Source organism: Gambusia affinis, linkage group LG14, assembly GCF_019740435.1.
Source record: "Gambusia affinis linkage group LG14, SWU_Gaff_1.0, whole genome shotgun sequence".
NCBI classification, from domain to species: domain Eukaryota; kingdom Metazoa; phylum Chordata; class Actinopteri; order Cyprinodontiformes; family Poeciliidae; genus Gambusia; species Gambusia affinis.
The window spans coordinates 18,082,334-18,100,264 of record NC_057881.1 but is presented as its reverse complement, the minus strand read 5'-3'; the positions used below and the strand labels follow the sequence as shown (position 1 = coordinate 18,100,264).

At 39.7% G+C, this 17,931-nt stretch overlaps 1 protein-coding gene across 1 annotated transcript in view; it reads right to left on the bottom strand.

Moving 5' to 3' along the window:
• The window catches only part of kcnh8 (potassium voltage-gated channel, subfamily H (eag-related), member 8), a 53,621-nt gene that overhangs the window by 18,825 nt on the left and 16,865 nt on the right, over positions 1–17,931 (bottom strand). The window contains exons 3-8 of the mRNA XM_044137866.1: positions 17,048–17,179; positions 14,105–14,232; positions 9,626–9,863; positions 9,367–9,524; positions 2,192–2,396; positions 704–913 (exon numbers count right to left, since the gene is read on the bottom strand). Of these exons, the coding sequence (XP_043993801.1) occupies positions 704–913; positions 2,192–2,396; positions 9,367–9,524; positions 9,626–9,863; positions 14,105–14,232; positions 17,048–17,179 (1,071 nt within the window). The remainder of the gene's footprint in view (positions 1–703; positions 914–2,191; positions 2,397–9,366; positions 9,525–9,625; positions 9,864–14,104; positions 14,233–17,047; positions 17,180–17,931) is intronic.

Sequence of the window (17,931 nt, the reverse complement as noted above, 5' to 3'; positions counted from 1 at the left end):
TTCAAGGAAGTGAATACTTTCTATAGTCAATGTAGCTTCAATCATCTTCCAACTGACTCTGCCTATAGCTTCCCTAGATTGAACATGTTTGTTGGGTCTTTTTAATTAGCAAATTTTTATTTTTATTTTTATGAAACTTCAATGACTTTCTTCCAACAATGGCTTTCTTCTTGGCACTCTTCCATTAAGGGTAGTTTTCAAAAGCTGTGGTATGTAATTTAGCTTTTCAGACATAAACGGCACCCAAAAGTTTTATAATGTTTTATAACTTAAAACAGTTTTAAACTTCTCCACAACTCTATCCCTAAGCTGTCTGCTGTGTTCCTTGGTCTCCATTATGAGTTTTCTCTAATGTTTTCGAACAAACCTCGGAGGCTTTCACATAACAGATTATATTACACTCGGATGGGCCAAAAATATTAGCTAGGTAGAGGTAGTTTAAAGACAGTTGGTTGTACTTACAGATGTGAAAATAAAGGGAGCTTAACACATATGGATGCCATATGTGCCATATATATTTGTCTGTCACATAAAATTGCCCCAACATATGTAATTTAAAGCTTTAATGAGGTAAAATGAGAAAATGTCTCAGCCATTTCAGATACTTCAGAAAACAACACACATGCACACACACACCCACCCACACACACACACACACACAACAACAACAAGACGTGAACTGGTAGCTGCTGTTTTTGTGTACCTCCGATGAGCATGATGCAAACAGAAAAGATCTTCTCAGCGTCAGTGTTTGCAGACACGTTGCCGAAGCCAACGCTGGTCAGGCTGCTGAGGGTGAAGTAGAGGGAAGCGATGTAGACGCTACGGATAGAGGGACCGCTGCCAGTCGTGTTGACGTCTGCCATGCCGGCATACGGAGACTCCAAACGCTTCCCGAGCTCATGGAGCCACCCTGGTGAGAAGATGAAGACAGTCGCCTTTCATCAGTAAAACAATACAAACGCTTATGTTTTATAACAAAGGTTCGGTTTTACACAAATTCTCAAGAGGCTTTTCACAGCAGAGCTAAAGGTGGACGCAGGCTAATCCAAAAGCATCGCTTCTGAAGTTTGTCAGCCACGTCCATCTCCCATTTATGCAGTATTCGGAACAAACCGAGCAAATTCCAGAAACAAAGCAGACGGTGGGAGAGCAGTCAGTACAGAGTGGGTCCACGCAGCCGATCCCAGGAGACTCTGTCGCTGACACTGATGAATGGTAATTGGGAGGAAACACCACATTCCTGCTTCACTTCAGCACCAACTTCGGGGTCGGAAGTAAATAATTAGGACACAATGCATTAATCCCGCCTCATGCATGGTCTTGTTACTTTATGACACTGAACGGCAGTAATTGGTATAGAGAATGAGATAATTACGAGCATTGCGGCGCATCAATACTGATCGGAGATCAGCTCGGTGGGGCTCATTACTTGACTGACCCGGAGGCTGAGGGCTAAGCCATGAAGGTCTGTCATTAATTATGAAAAGAGTCGAGAAAAATCACACTTAACTCAGTTGCTATTCTCAAAGGTTTCATACTCTCACACATTTTTTACTCAAAAGCACAGTTTGTTGAATCGTTACAGGGACACTTTGCCCAGAAACACTTTCCCTATACAGCATAGGAATGTTGACGTATGGATCCCAAATAAATTGTCTAATATGTCCCAGATTTCTTGAACATTTCCCTTTTAAAAACTTTGTCTACAATCCTCAGCGCAGCGTCTTATTATGTTCTTTGCTATTCAAGAAACTATTCTTACTTTAACCTTGTGTACAACTTGATTCCCGACCTGTTTGCTGTGTTTCTTTGTCTTCATTATTCTGTTTGTTCTCTAATGTTCTCTGACAAACCTTGTGTGAAAGACACTTTTGGCAATAATATGTCCCCTGAGACAATATGCTAAGAATACAAAGTTTTCTTCTTTTTGAAATGTCTTAGTTTGTCATATTTTCCAATGAATATCCAGACTCCAATTCTAAAAAAAAAAAAAAAAAAAAAAAAAAAAAGTGTCACCGCCGTGGCAGCGAAGGAGCAACAGTCTGCTGCTGATAAACTTCAATTCCTAATAGGATCCCTGCAGCACTGAAAGGAGCGAGTTTAAAATTCACAACAAAAAAAAGTTGCTTATTTTAATTCGGGAGCCCATGGGCTTCATTATATCCGGTCAAGATTTTACTGTGCTTACCGATATCCCAGTTGTAGGCATTGGCCTCCATCTCCATCTTGCCGATGATGTACCAGATGCAGGCCATCCAGTGGGCCAGGAGGGCGAACATAGACATGAGGAGGGTCAGGACCACCGTGCTGTGCTGCGAGTAGCGGTCCATCTTCTGCAGCAGCCTCAGCAAACGAAGCAGACGGACGGTTTTTAACAGATGCACCACGGACACCTGTGGGGAAATGGTATTTTTCTGAAGATAACAGTTTTCGTACAAGTCAGTCAAAAATGTTACAGTATTGCTCAGTGTCAACCTTTAATCCCGTTTGTTATAATATTATAAGATATTCATAAAATTCTTATTCTTTTTTTTTTTTTAACCACGGAGAGAGAAAATACACAAAAAATCAAATTTTCACATGGGAGAAGTATCCTCAGTGAAAAAAATAAATAAATACTTAGGAGAGAATTCACAAAGACGTGAACTTTTTAGTTTCTTTTATACAGTTTTGCATGTTTTTTTGTGTGTTTTTTTGTCAATGTCCAGACACATATGCAAAAACAATCAAATCCAGAAGATGGGAGCAATCTGAACCAATTCCTTTTGTCAGATTGCATATTTACACCCACAAACGCAGCAGATAGTCTGTCATTTATGTAGTGACAGACATAAATGTTTTACTTTATCAATATCTCAATAAAATAAGAGAGGGCATCTAGCTGGAGGAACGAATGGTGTTTTCTACGTCTTTTGCCCAAGATCCGACTGTCTAAATGATAAATAGACTGAACTTATATAGCGCTTCTCCAGTCATTTTGACCTCTCAAAGCGCTTTACACTAGAGCCACATTCACCCATTCGCACTTCCAAACACACACCCATTCATACACCGATACGCAGATCGGTAAGCGATTTGGGGTTAAGTGCCTTGCCCAGAGGCACATTGACATGTGGCAGGAGGAAGCTGGAATCGAACCTACAACCTTCCAATTGCAAGAAGACCACTCCACCAAAGAGCCACAGTCGCCCAAAGAACTAAATGAAGTTCTTCAGTTTGCATGACAGCGACTGTGGACAACTTGGTGATGGCATTAATGTTTGAATGTTTACATCCAAACAAGAGAGTGCAAAAAATATTATTGTAAAATGAAATTGTGCATCAAGAAATGCTCCTCTGACATTAAAAGACCCGATCTGACTGCCAGTGAAATGGGGGATAAGCGTGCTGATTGTTTTCCCTCTCCACGCTTTGGCTTTGCAGCATACCTGGACTCTGAACTCTGCTGCAGTCACTGGAGCTGTTTGGATCCCTGCTATCTCTGTTTGGTCTGTGTGGGCTCCAGCTGCTGTGTTTCTGGCTGCTGCTTCTGCTGCCAGTCTGGTCTAAGTGAATATTTCTCAGCCACACTTCACTCCAGCCCATCTGCCAGGCTCTCGAGTAATTCACATTCACTCCCAGAGAAACAAGGCGCTGTCTGCAAAACTCTGCGGAGTTCCTCGGAAATCTTGGCTAGTCACAGCCTGCCTGGCTCTGCTTTGCACAACTACAACCTTCACTAATAAGCTTCTCGGATTCCCTTTAAGAGTCGCCACCCACGACCAAGCTGAGATTTATAACGTATGAAACTTTTCCACACCTCGTTGTTATATATTCAAATTTCCAAAACGAAGCCTTGATTGTTTATTCAAGACAGACTTGTCCAGCTTTAAAAAAAAGTTTTTGATCAAAGTTTTCTATAAGAATTTACTCAAAGATTGAATTAACTGACCTGAATGCCTCAGACAAAATAATAGTGCTAAAGCGAAAAAAAAATTGTCTGCCAAACATAAATTCCATAAATGAATTCAAACAGAAAAAAACTTTGCTCTTCACTAATTTCTGTAATTCCTTTGTTAAACTTGCTATACTGACTTGCAAAAGAATATACACCAGAGACCAGACACTTGCATGTAAATGTTACCATTTCTTGACAAAGTTACAATATAATGAGTTGTTTTTCAATCCAATTCCTTTTGACCGTTTCAGTTAAGAGATATTTCTCTCAGGAATTTTAGAAATGTGACGGACATATTCTAAAAGAGGAGCAGATTGCTGCTGTGTCCTTTTCAAACATAAAAAGCAACCTTTTAAACAAATAAGCTAAACTCAACAGCAGCTCAGACCGAACATCAACGACATCTCAACAGCTACATGGATCTTTAATTAGAACTTGACAAATGCTTGTACGTTCCCACAGCATGATCTATAAGAAGACGTTTTCTGATGGAGGACCCTCATAAAAACACTAATTAGAGCAATCAGGCACTCTTATGAAGGAGTGTTTGTTTAGTTTCTTTTTTCGCTTTATATTCTCACCAGTCGGAATTATTTAATCAACCTACTTTGGTCCTTTGATACTTTCTTACCATGTAGATGGAAAATATCAAGGCCATTTTACCTCTTTTCTAAGTAATTAGTACTTTTTCATCAATATAAAGAAATTATTGACTTAAAGCAAGCCCCTTTTTTGTGCTGAAAAGTTACTTGCAAGTTAGTTTTTGTATCTGAAATGTGCTCAAATACTTGAAACTAGCAAATAGACCAAAAATACTTGGTAAGATGATGTGGTTTTTCTACAGTGTGTATGTGGTGGTGGGAAACTAACACGGCTTAACACTCTAAACGTAATGAACCTCGAGGTGGAACATGTTGGTGGTGCCAGCAGAACAATGGCTATGAGCAAAGAAAGACCTTTTCAATCTCTTAACCCAGATTCAAATATGAGCTGATGTGAGCAGTTGTACCAGACCTTCTTGTTCACGTGTCTCCAGCATGCCCCGTGGTACTTTTGCACATTTTTTGCAGAGAGAAATAAGGGATGAGTACACCGCAAGGATAATGAAGCCTCCTACTGAGCCGTAGGGAGAAACTCCATCTCTCCTCGGCCATCTATCACCACTCTGAATCCCCCCTATGGAGTGAGCAGGCTGTGCCACATCCTATTCACCTCCAGTAGCACGATAAGCATGCAGGATAATGTACCGAACATGGACCATGTAAGACTTGTCTCCTTCAACTTCTGCCTTCCGTCACTTTAATGCCACCCTCGTCATTCAGAGTATTGGGGGGGGGTGGTTCTGCTCACCAGGTGTGAAATTTAGCTTCCTGACTATTTTTTTCTTCAGTCCCTGCATCCTTGAGACTCCAGCTTTATAGAAACTCTCATTATTTCTTCTCTCGGAGCCATGCCTTTAGCGATGCAACCACAAACTTGACCCATAACAAACTTGACTACGGGTCAAGCTTGTTAAGTATTTATTCAATAATTGGAGCTGTATTGGGCTAATAAACCTTGACTTGGCCAATATTTTTCTCCAGACTCAGAAGGGCAAAGCAATAGGTACTCTAAATGCAACACGTAATATGCTTGCATCACTCTGTTAAACAACTTCCATGGGTAGAGGTCACAAAAAATACATCACTTTTATTGCCTATAAATAAATTATGATTTAAAGAAATTCAGCTGACTTTTTAAGGGTTTTCATTATTACAAATTAGTCTCCCAACAGTTAAATATTCATGTCCTGAATGTTTGCAAAATTGGTTTGTTTCCACAATTTTTCATTGCAGTTAAGGAAAAAAGATAATCATGACAAAACAAGTGTCAGTCTGACAGTTGAAAACGTAACATTTAGAAATTATTAATTGCTTTACAGTAAAACAAAACAAAACAAAAAAAGTGTGGGAAATAACTTCATGACAGACTCCAAAAATATACCAGGCAGCAAAAAAGGAAAAGAGAAATGAGATCACAGAGGGATCTTGAGGCCGTGTGGCTCATTGGGAGTGAAAGATGGCTTCAAGTTTCGAACAGGACAATCTGACCGGTCCATCCTTTGAGGGGAAGCCACGCAGAACCTTCAGCAATTTCGCCCAACATCCCTGCTCTCCCCAGTGGCCACACAGGGATCTATGGCCCAGTAGGCACAAATCTAAATCTGCTCCACTGGGAGTGTGTGGTATTTCCATAAATAGACTCTGGAACCAAACTGGTACCTTTGCCTGGAGCAGCCTCCCTCCCACCCCACCAGCTCAGCTTCCTTAAATAGTTAAAAACAATGTGTGTTTTTTCTTGTTTACCTCCACTTTTTTTTCTGTTTTTTTTTTCCAGCAAGATGTTTTAAATAAGAATAAATTGAACTTATAAGGCATCGTAATATGTGAAATTATTCTCACATGCCAACTCTAAAAGCAGCAAACCACTGCAAAGTTTCCGATTTTTGCAAAATGCAGCGATTTTCAAATCATTAAGCAATACTATAATTCCCACAGCACAAAAAGAACCATTCTTTAAAGAATGCTCGACATGAATTGCACGTATTTTCATGTTACCAAATATTCCACAGTCGATCGTTGTATCATAAGTTAAAACAATTGGATCCTGAGGTGCATATAGTGCAGAGAACTTTCTGCAGATGCAAGATAGTTTCAGGATGTCACGTTTAGTTCTGAAACTTCCCTAAAGACATGTCGAGTGAGTTTGTTGTGACAAAAACTTGACTGGAGAACCTAAAGTCCCAACCTCAGTGGTGACTATGAGCTCAACCTTCTCATCCAACATCAGTGTCTGACCTCACAAATGTGCTTATGGAAGAATGGTGATAAAAAACACATAATCGCATAATTCTTGTGGAAAGCCTTCCCAGATGAGTTAAAGGTGGTTTAGCTGTGAGAGATTGGACTATATCAAGATAATCCCAAACAATTAAGAAAGGGACGTTACGCCAGTCTCTATGTGTGTGAAGGCAGATGAGCAAATTCTTTTGGGGACAACGTGTAAATTGACAGAAATCCTGGACATGTGCTGATGTTCCGCTTTGTTGCATTTTTGTTTACAGTTTAGCTTGTGGATTACTGCCTTACTTCATATTTCACCTTTTAAGTCGTTTTCTTTTGTTTATTCCCTCAAACATCTCATCTCTTTGCGTCTGGTCTGGTCTGCTTCTCGTCACACTTCGCATGAAATTTGCGCACAACAAAAGTTGAACTGCTTTAGGTTTCCTGCAGTGCAGCCTTTTTTTTGTATTTTTGATAAAGTGTCATTGTTTTCTAAATCTGTTAGCCTCGTTTCCAAAGTGCTCTCCTGGGCCCTTTAATTACAAGCTGTGACTGCATGTATCATTTAGAAGTACTGCTCCCTATCCACGGATGTGTAAGTTGGCTGTCCGATCTTCACAGATACCTCCTGTATCAGCACAGATGTTGGCTTTAAAGCTCAGCCGGCTGAGGCTCCTAAGTTTCTTAAGATTGAGTCCATCTTAAATGAGCCTTGTGGCAGACAAGATGCGTTTCTGAAATTTGTTTCTACAATAAAATATTTGGTCTTTTATGTCACAGCTTTAAGTCACTGCGGTTAAGTTCGCAGCTACCTAACATTTGCCGAACCAAATGTTCTCAAAATTTAAGTTGTTATTTCAGATTATGAAATAACTCAATTCTTAAGTATAAAAGCTGTTTTTGATTTGGTGCAATACATGCAGGGCAAAGTTTTCTTCTCGTTTTGATTTTTTGTTTGTCACTTTTTTTTTTTTTTACTTAAATGTTTCAAACCCTCACAATATTGTAATATCAACCAAATAGATGCGATTAAAAAAGGAGATGATTTCAAATGATTTGATTTCGAAAGGGGAAAATAACTAATCAAACCAAACTGACCCTATGTGAAAAGACAATTGTACCCTTTTAAATATTAAATTAAGTGTGATTAAACACATGCTGTTGAGCATGATCAAAAGACGTTCAGTTGTGTAAATCCCTTTCCAGTAAGTTAACATTAGCTAGCTTTCCAATCCAAAACAACTTTTGAAATGCTAGAGATACTTGTCCTGTTAGAACATCTGTTTATGTTCATGTTTTATAATGTCTGATTATTTGAAATGAAGCTGAGTCTTATTTTGATGTTTTTAAATCATATTTCTTCTCATTGTGACCATAAAACCTTTCTCTAGAAGGCCTTTCTCTTGCTCATGTGGGTAGCCGCAGATTTCAGTCGAGCTTGAAAGCTGTTGATTTGGAGCACCAATTGTGTCAATTTTAATGTGAAACTCGCTTTGCTTTTGACACAAACGCTGACGTCACGTTTTTCATTGAGGCTAGGTGGTTCCCCAGAGCTAAGCAATTTCCATTCTGTGATAGTTTGAGTCAGATGGAGGAGACGTGGACATATTTAGGTGAGTCAGAGGAATAATGATCCAGAATTCACATCAAAGCCTACTTTGGAGGTGAATAATATATTAAGAATAACTAGCATTAGGCCTCTGCACTACATAATTACAAATCTTATAGAACTGGTTGGTAGATCAAAATGACAAACATGGAGAATATTAAAGATTATAGACCAAATGAAGCTTTCACATCCCAACTTTTTTTCCCCCAGGCACCCTGCCTCTCCTCAGACTAACAAACTGTATATAGAGTGAGCACCATAAATACTAATAATGCTTCTGATTATAATGATGATAATTAATCTAGCTATTTATAAATGAGTGGATGCCTAAGTGCATCCTTCCAGTACATGCCAATTGTTGGACATTTTGATTCACTCTACAGTATGTGTATGGCAGAGTCAAAGCATTGTTTTGTTTCTTCTAAATTAGGGACCAAACAGTAGAAACTTCTAAAGGCAACCAATCAAAAGCCCCCTGTAGTACCGTGTTTCGACTGGCTAATATCTGTCACCCCGGGGTAAGACACAACACTCTTCCTAATTGCTCCAGATCTGTGTTTCATCCTGCTCTCAGCTACTCTTAAGGGGGCCGTGTGTTTGACTGAGAAAGGGTAGAAAAACGTTTTAATGATGTGGGGCTGTTTGGCCAGCGCTCGTGCAAGATGTGGAATCAATATACCAAATCAAAACAAAAGACTATGGGGCAGGACTGGAAACAGCACAGCTGATGATTCTTGAAATTGTGTAACTCTTCTCAGAGACGGTACAGTTAAAGCCTGCTGTTACTGGGCAACGCAATAATCGTGACTTTTCTTTTCTTTATTTATTTCAAAGTAACCTTGAAAGTTATTTGTTTATACTTACTTTCCTTTTTTTAAAAATAATTCTTTGCTCCATGTTTCAGCTACTTTCTTCATCTAAAGATTTACTTGAAGCCGCTATTTGTAACCGAGAATCTAAAGAAGGGGTCAAATAGCATCTAGCTGTGAACTTACCACGCTGACTTTGACAGCATAAAGCAGGTCAAAGGGCAGTGCGGCCACTAGGTCGATGATGAACCACGTCGTCAGGTAATGGATGCATATCTGTCGAGCGTCAAAGATTACCTGGCCGGACTTGCTGACGAAAGTGGTGCGAAAATTAAAAATAATGTCTGGTGTTAAAACACAAAAAAGTAAAGAGTTTGGTTATCCTAAAAGCTGCACCCTAGGTCATCAATGCAAGAAGTAAAGCGGTTGGTAATCTGGAACTAACCTATGATGAAGAGAATCTCCACACCGATGTCGCTGACAGTGGTGCTGCGGGTCAGATCATCATCGTCGCCGATGAAGCACACGTTGTAGGGCACTGTCACGGCAACGTAGAAGGTGGCAAGCAAAATCAGCCAGTCCCAGCCTGCTTTAAATGTGCTGTAGTGGAGCAATATGAATTTGGACTTCTTGGCATCTGCAACCTTGTATTCCGGTAGAGCAGGTGGATCCCCAAACACATTCTGGACAATACAAGAAAAAAATAAGTTTTATATATATATATTTAATTACCTAGTGTTCAGTTGGTGAAAAAACTACAAAATACAACATGAAATAATGTTCTATACTTCTTAATGAGGTACTACAACAGCACACATCGAGGTCAGTATTTGAATTGTCACTGGCTATTGGCTATTAAAAAATAATATAAAATAACCGTTGAGGTTCCTAAAGGAAGTTTCTGAGCTGTATGCACAAGTGACAAACAGTATATATTGTCTGCAGCCAAAAAACACAACAAAACAGAATTTTAATTGGGAAAATTAAGAAGTGTAGCCCATTCAAAAGTGAATCTCTACCATCCAAACATCTCAAACTTATAACTCTCCTTCCTTACTTTCAATGAATTCATTGTTTACATGGTAACTATTGTGTATGTGTATTTTTTGAGATTCACACTTCCCCTGTAGGTAGTTTTTTCTCTCTCCACATAATCAAACAGACTTGTAGGCACAGAATTTCTGGGCTAAATTTTGAGTGTATGAAAACAGAGCACCTCCCTGAACAGCAACTCCAGATTCTCATTGTAAAATCAGCTGTTTTATTCTCATTGGATACATAATACTTATGAAAGTTTTACATAGCCTTGCTAGACTTCCAATAAGCTGTGACTGTTGTAATTTCAAATTCTTTCCTTCACTGTCCAGCTTTCTAATAGAGCTAATGCAGCCTTAGTACATAGTATTTGTTCAAAAGCTGCACTCTAAGTCATCAATGTTTCGTTGCTTCTCAATAGGCCCTTTGTTCGCTTGACGCCCCATCAAACTTTCTCTTTGATTCTGCAGCTTAGGATCCTTATAGTTTCCTTTGCAAAACGCTTCAAGGAAAGGATAAGTTGTATTTTCCTCTTCTATGCTGATTTTGTGAACGGACCGATGTGGTGAGGGGTCAGAAGTCATAGCGTAAATTTTCGACAGGAAGACCAAGACAACGGGATCCCTACACTGAGTTTGTCTTTGGGAAGACTCCATATTTTATTTGCGTTTTCTCATCGATGCTGCACAACACAGGTTTTCAAACTGCTGCTGTCAGTTTTTCTTTTTTCTTAGTGAACTCCATAGCATTTACAAACCTCAGAGGGATGTTACACTCCGGTTTGAGGAAAGGCTAGATCTAGGTTGTAAAACCATTGCAACTAGCAAATTGTCGGATTGCTAGTCATTGGACTGGGTCATAGAACAGTGTAGCTAAGGACCCAAATGCACAGAGGACGCAGGTGGTGGAAAAAAAAAAAACTATTTACTTAACCTTCCTATGGTGTTAGGGTCCCTACGGACCCGTTTTGATTTTTAGCATGCATAAAAGTACTTCATACATTTGTTTTTTGTGTTGAAACTTTTTGACTTTGTCAGGGACTTCCTTTTAAACAAATTAAAATCAAAATGTTCTTTTTCACTAAATTATAAAGTGCTCTGGTGAAAAAAATGACTTTTGTGGTGTTCGGGTCATTTGTGACCCGGTTAAAATTTTCGATTATATTGAATCATTCCAATCCAAACGTGGCAACATCCGTTGGAGCACAGTTCCTCCTGATGTGCATGGAAGGTCAGCTGCTGCAAACATCATCAAAATGACCCCTGGGGTCAAGAGGGTGGCTGTGACAAGAGTAAGTGACATCAAGACGTGCTTTGATCTTTTTTTTGCCATTGTCACTAAAAAAGTCATAAATGCTATGACAAAGCTTGAGGGGAAAAAAGTCCATGGCAACACGTGGAAAGACATTGATGAGACGTACCTGGATACCTACAATGGTGTTCTCCTGGCTGGAGTTTACAGATCCAGCAATGAGGCAACTGAGAGTCTCTGGGATGCATCAACGGGAAGAAATATTTTCCGGGCAACAATGTCTCTTCGGACCTTTCAAATGGTCTCAAGAGTCCTCAGATTTGACAATCGAGACACCAGAGCAAAATCTGACCAGCTTGCTCCCATCAGGGATGTTTGGGAGAGATTGGTGCAGCTCCTTCCACTGATGTTCAACCCAGGGCCAGAGGTGACAGTGGATGAACGTTTTCTCTCATTCCGAGGAAATACCTGTTCCGGCAATACATGCCCAGCAAGCCAGGCAAATATGGCATAAAAATCTGGGCAGCCTGTGATGCTAAAACAAGCTATGCGTGGAACCTACAGATTTACACAGGCAAATCTGCAAGCGGCATCCCTAAAAAAACCCAAGGAAAACGTGTAGTCCTCGATTTGATAATATTAAAATTAAAATCTTTTTTTTGTTGAACATTTAAGAAATGTGTTTTAATATCTCTCAGTTACACTCAGGTAACAGAACAACTGATTATTTTGTTGCCTTCTTCTCTTAAGGTTCATTTGACCACTTTTTAGACATTGAAAACGAGGGGTATGCTGTTAAAACAAAGGCCCAGGGGGGCACAAAAAATATTAAAACCAATCTTTTCATGGATAAGGGAGCCCAACCAGCTAAACAAGAGTTAAGAAAAACATTGGATGATAAAAGATTGTTTTTAGGGTATTTTATGTCTGATTAAATACACGGGTCCAAAATGACCCGCTAACACTACAGATGGCAGCAGAAAGCTAACACCAGAGGAAGGTTAACAGAATGAGAATAAAGTGTATAAAAATCTATGTCCAGGTGAAAAACCCACCAGGTTCTTGCACCATACTAGAGGTAACAGTGAGAACTGACTAACAGAGATGTTTAACCTGGAGAGTTGATTACTGAACAAGAAGCAGGCGGTTGATTAGAAACAGAGTGCAGCTGTGACAGAAGGAAGGAGCTGAAGTTGAACTGAGGAAAAACCCAGGGAGTGTGGGAAACAAGGACACAGAAATCAGAAAGATAAACAAACAGACGCAAGCCAACATAAGAAATAATCAAGATTCAAATAAAAAAGGTGATAAGAAAACACAACAGGAATGGGGACACAACTTTTCAACAACTGAGATAACACACACAGTACTATAACTGGAGTCTGCCATTATATTTATGGTTAACACTTTATTTGACGGGTTGTGAATAAGACTGTCATGACACCGTCATAAACATGACATAACAAAACCTGTCATGAACAGGAGTACGTCTTCATGAATATTTATGACTGTTGTGATAAAGTGTCATTCGGTAAATCATGACACTTTGTTATAAAAGTATTACTGATTAAGCTTTAAAAATTATGTAGCTTTATGTTATTAAAGCTAAAGTTTAATCATCCATCCATCCATTTTCTTACATCTTTGTCCCTAGTGGGTCGGGAGGTGCTGGTGCCTATCTTCAGCTAGCGTTCCGGACGAAAGGCGGTGTTCACCCTGGACAGGTGGCCAGTCTGTCGCAGTAAAGTTTAAACAGTAATACTTTTATAACAAATTTATGTCAGATCATGATTTCTTGGTTAATGTCAAGCTGTCATAACAAAGACCTTTTGAATAATGTCACCTATGTGTTAAAAGTTTTGTGATAAAAAAAAAAAAAATTCCATTTTTTTCTCCGAAGAGTTTTTGTGGCACTAGTGGCTCGTATTTTTGTGACAGTAGGCAGACAGGAAAGGGGGCGAGGAGAGGGGGAAAGACATGCGGCAAACGTCGTTGGGCCCGGGAGTTGAACCCGCGATGTCCGCGTCAAGGACTAAGGCCTCCAAACATGGGTTGTGCTAACCCCCTGCCCCGTGTCATGATTTACCAAATGACACTTCATGAAAACAGCCATAAATATTCATGAAGACTTACTCATGTTCATGACAGGTGTTATGTCATGTTTATGAAGGTGTCATGACAGTCTTATTCACAACCCGAATCTGAACAAACCCATCTTTGTTCTGAATCAGCCACAAATCTCTCCACAGTACGATAACGCTTCAGTTTTTATGCATTTAAACATTACAGCAACATGTTAAAAACAGGTTTCACAATCACCTGTGCCGTGGTTTAATGAACATGCTAACTAATTCACACAATCCTGTTTTGGGGAAGGCAGGAAAGTTTAAAAGCAATAGTTTTCTGTTGTTATTTTTAATGAAGCACTCATGCTAGCATTACAGTCCTTGCCTCCAAACTGTTTAATTGCTGTTTGTGGAAGCGCTAACATTCAGACATCCCACCTGTCTGCCCTTGATTTTGTCATCGCCGCTTCGACAACACCATCAGTGCTCCCCTTTCTCCACACGGTGACCCTCACCCTTGTTTGAAAGACCATTTCCCACTCCGCTCTGTTGTTTGCACAACGTGACGATACCTTGTTGATTTTAATCTTGCTCTTCTCCCTGCTGTGGAGGTGACCAGAGATGTGGTAGAGCACGGTGCTGCCCCGCAGACGAGTTGAGCTGAATGAAGAGCCGGTTTTCACCCTGCCGCGTCGTCGCTCTGTAAACACACACACACCCACGCACGCACACACACACACACACACACACACACACAATGTTGGTGCTACACACCCATCTACAACATCTACCCCCCAAGGTTAACTCTTGATGATTGAATCAGTCATTACGCTTGATGAAAAACACATAATATTCTGTCCTAAATAGGAAAACATGAATATTCAAAAGGAGAATAAGTAGTTTGTTTATCCCTACAAAAAAAAGAATGTGTTAGAGACGTCACCTTGGTACAGCCAAAAGTATATTAAATTTTAGTCACATAGCATTGGCCAATAATGCTCTGCTAACTCAGTTTTCTGCTTTTAGGAAAAAGGTATTTATGTATATTATGTTGTTTTTACTGCAAGTAATTACAGGGGTGTGAGCTGGCAATCATGCCCCTGTTTGTCTTTCTTTTTAGTTGTACTGCAGTAGGAAATCGCCCGATTGTGCAGGAGTGATGAGTTCGGTCAGAGTAGTGGGGTAATCACAGAAATCACATCACTGCCGCTCGGTCCAGGCCCGCTTCTTCACTGACGTGAGCCAACAGGAAGGGATTGAGGCCAGATTGGTTTGAGAAACTGGCGTTTTAGACAATAACATCGCCAAAGAGCAAAAGTGAAAACCGCTTCCGAGCGTTCCATTTGGAAAGTCTGTGCTCTCCATGTCTTTTGTGTGGACCCCAGACAAGACGAGCGGACAGGGGCCCATCCATAACATGGTGCAGCCTTGGGGGACCTGCGGCTACAGGAGCACGGAGACTGAGACGTGCTTATTTTTAGATCTAATGAATTTCCCTACACTCCTACTGCCTTACGTAGGGAGGGAGTGGAGGAGAGGAGTAAATGTGTTGTGTGGGGGAAACATGTAAGAGTAGAAAGCTGAGGCGAGAATGGACAGTTTCTGGTAAAAACAGCTGGAAGAGATGAGAAATAGAGGTGATGGAGTAACAAGGAAGTGGGGGGAAAAACAAAGCAGAGATGGAGGCAGCTAACAGTGAAAATGTGTGATAGGAAGCGAAACAGGCTGGTACAACAAACACCTGCTGAGTGCAAAGATTAGGTTTCCTTCTTTCTTCTGATTAATGCTCCGAGAAATAACTAAGTGGGTCACGTGTGAGGTATCCTGAGCTTGGTTGGAAATGCTCTTCTAATGTCAATTTTGCAATATGTATCAGCTGAAATCCCCGTCCGAAGTTGAAAGATGTAAAACGGCAATTAACCTAAATGATGAAAAAGAAATTGTGAACGCCAGGCATCAGACTGCGATGCTTAAGTTCATTAATCATTATAATATCTGCCTTACATCACTGGACAAGCTTAAAAAATTCAAGCAAATTATGGTGAGGTGAGTCATGTGGAAAAAGTAGGATGCCCCAACACACATTTTTTTTAAACATATTCTGGCATATGGATATTTGGTATCAAGTTTAACAATATGGAAGAAGTCAAGCAATGTAAGCAAAAACATGCAAATCTGCAAAAGAGACCATTCAATTTCTCTGTGAAAATGTACTTGTGGTGCTGAATATTGAGCATCCAGCTTGCAGCAACTAGTATAGGATTTAAATTGGTATCAAAGAAATCGTAGTTTTGTCATTTCGGTTTAAGGAAAGCAGTTTGCAAGTGGAGAGGATTAAAAATGACTGCCAGCATCAATAAAGTTCACGCTGAGAGCAGACGACAAAGTTCTAGGGTCATCACAGGACCTACAACTGGCTCTTGCTACTCTAGATTTAAAAGCATGTGCCTATTCAATCAGAATAGGATTGCACAAGTATCTCTGTCATTGGAGGTGTGCAATAGGAAATCTTAGCTCTCTGAGAAAAACATGAAATCCCAAACAAATATAGGATATTTTAAACCTTACAAAATAAGTCTGGTTTACAACAAACTGCAACAGGCTGATTGTAGGGTTCTAATTTCTTTCCTTCTTTTTTTTTTTTTTTTTTTTTTTTTTTTTTACAGATATGTGTCTTAAAATTTTGACTTGTTTGCTCTAGTGTGTCACCCAGCGGTTTTGTAAGATTTGATACAAGACTTCAGACTGTCTAAACCCAAAATCTTCAGCCAACCTGACTGTTTGCTGTTAGAGCCCAGCAGTTAGATTAGGACAATCAAAATAGAAAAAAATGGCACCAGCAGCTTCAAATAACTGTTTGCTGCTTTGTAAGGGCATTTTAACAGCTGCTCTCTTAATCCGATGAATTTGTCTAACAGAAACCCTTTATCTGAACAAACCCAACTTTGTTCTGAATCAGCCACAGATCTCTTCACAGTACGACAACGCTTCTGTTTTTATTAAATATCTAATGTTTTCATATCTTGTCATACAGCACTAAAATCTGATGATTTTCCTCAGCAGAGAGATCCTTTCTCTTTCCCATTTTGATTGAAACCTGTGGCCTGCTTAATAATGTGGAACATCCTTCCTAAGTAGATCTCCTTTAATTGAGCTCACCAGACAAACCAATCAACCAGCTCTCTGAAATTAATAAGAGCGACTCAAAGAGACCTGACACACAATGCCATGTATAAATTTAACAGCGCAACAAAAAATTTAGTCTTTATGACACTTAAATTCAATTTGCATAATAATTTGGAACACAATATATATGGAAAAAATATTTTTTGTATGATCGCTTTATTTATTGGTTGGTTCATGTTGTCCTTATCTGTGAGGCGTTTCTCTCAAAAAAAATATTCCATGACTGCGCACTATTTGCTGTATATATAAATTCATATTCATATTTACATATTTTGTGTGGAAATGGGAAAACTAGAATGAACGGTTTCAGCACTGAAGTTTATGTTTACCTTCTTTCTTGTCCTCTTGGATGGCTTTGGCTTTAGTGTCGGTGATGTCCTTAAATGAGGCCAGGAACAGCACCACGTCACCCTTCTCATTCTTAATGGGCACAATGTCCAGGAGACACCAGAACAGAGCGGCTGAAATGGAAGAACATTCTCGTTAACACTAATAAACACCATCTCTGGTTACTTTCTGAATTGATCTACAGCGTGTGTGTGTGTGTGTGTGGGTGTGTGTGTGTGTGCACAAAGCAACAGTTCTATACATTCTTGTACGTACTAATGAGTCTGTCTACAGCTGGAAGTCGATAGAGAGAGGCTGAGCCTTTAAATAGCCCGAGCCAGTGTTCCCCAGACACAACAGAAGATAAATCTATCTCCCAGGTCCCATTCTTGTTGAATCGATTGCTGTTTTTTTATTTTTTGTTGCTTCGGTAGAAGCTTCGAAAGATTAGTGCTGAATATTTTATTAGGTAAAAACTCATTTTGGCCAAATACACACAGGAAGCTGACTTAGATGATATAATCAGGGCTAAAACAATTATGTCTTCCAAAGAGAGAAAACATACAAAGTAAATGGTGGAGTTTTCTTGTTCTCTACATGTCACAGTCAACTACAAGTGTGTTGTTTATTATTGTTTGTAAGATCTTGTCATATTCTGCTACTCGTTATAGTCATCAGGCTCTGTCTACACTAGTTTATTCCTTGCATTCAGTTTCTTATTTAATTTTGCTTTCCTCTGGATTTTGGTGTATTTTCTGAGGTTAGTCTCAGCCGTTTCCCTCTCACCTTGTCACTCAGTGTTTATTAGTCTCTTTTCTTCAGTGTCCTTGCTCAGGGTGCGCTAGGCTTTTTTTTTATTGACTGTTGCTTTGACAGTCAGTCTATT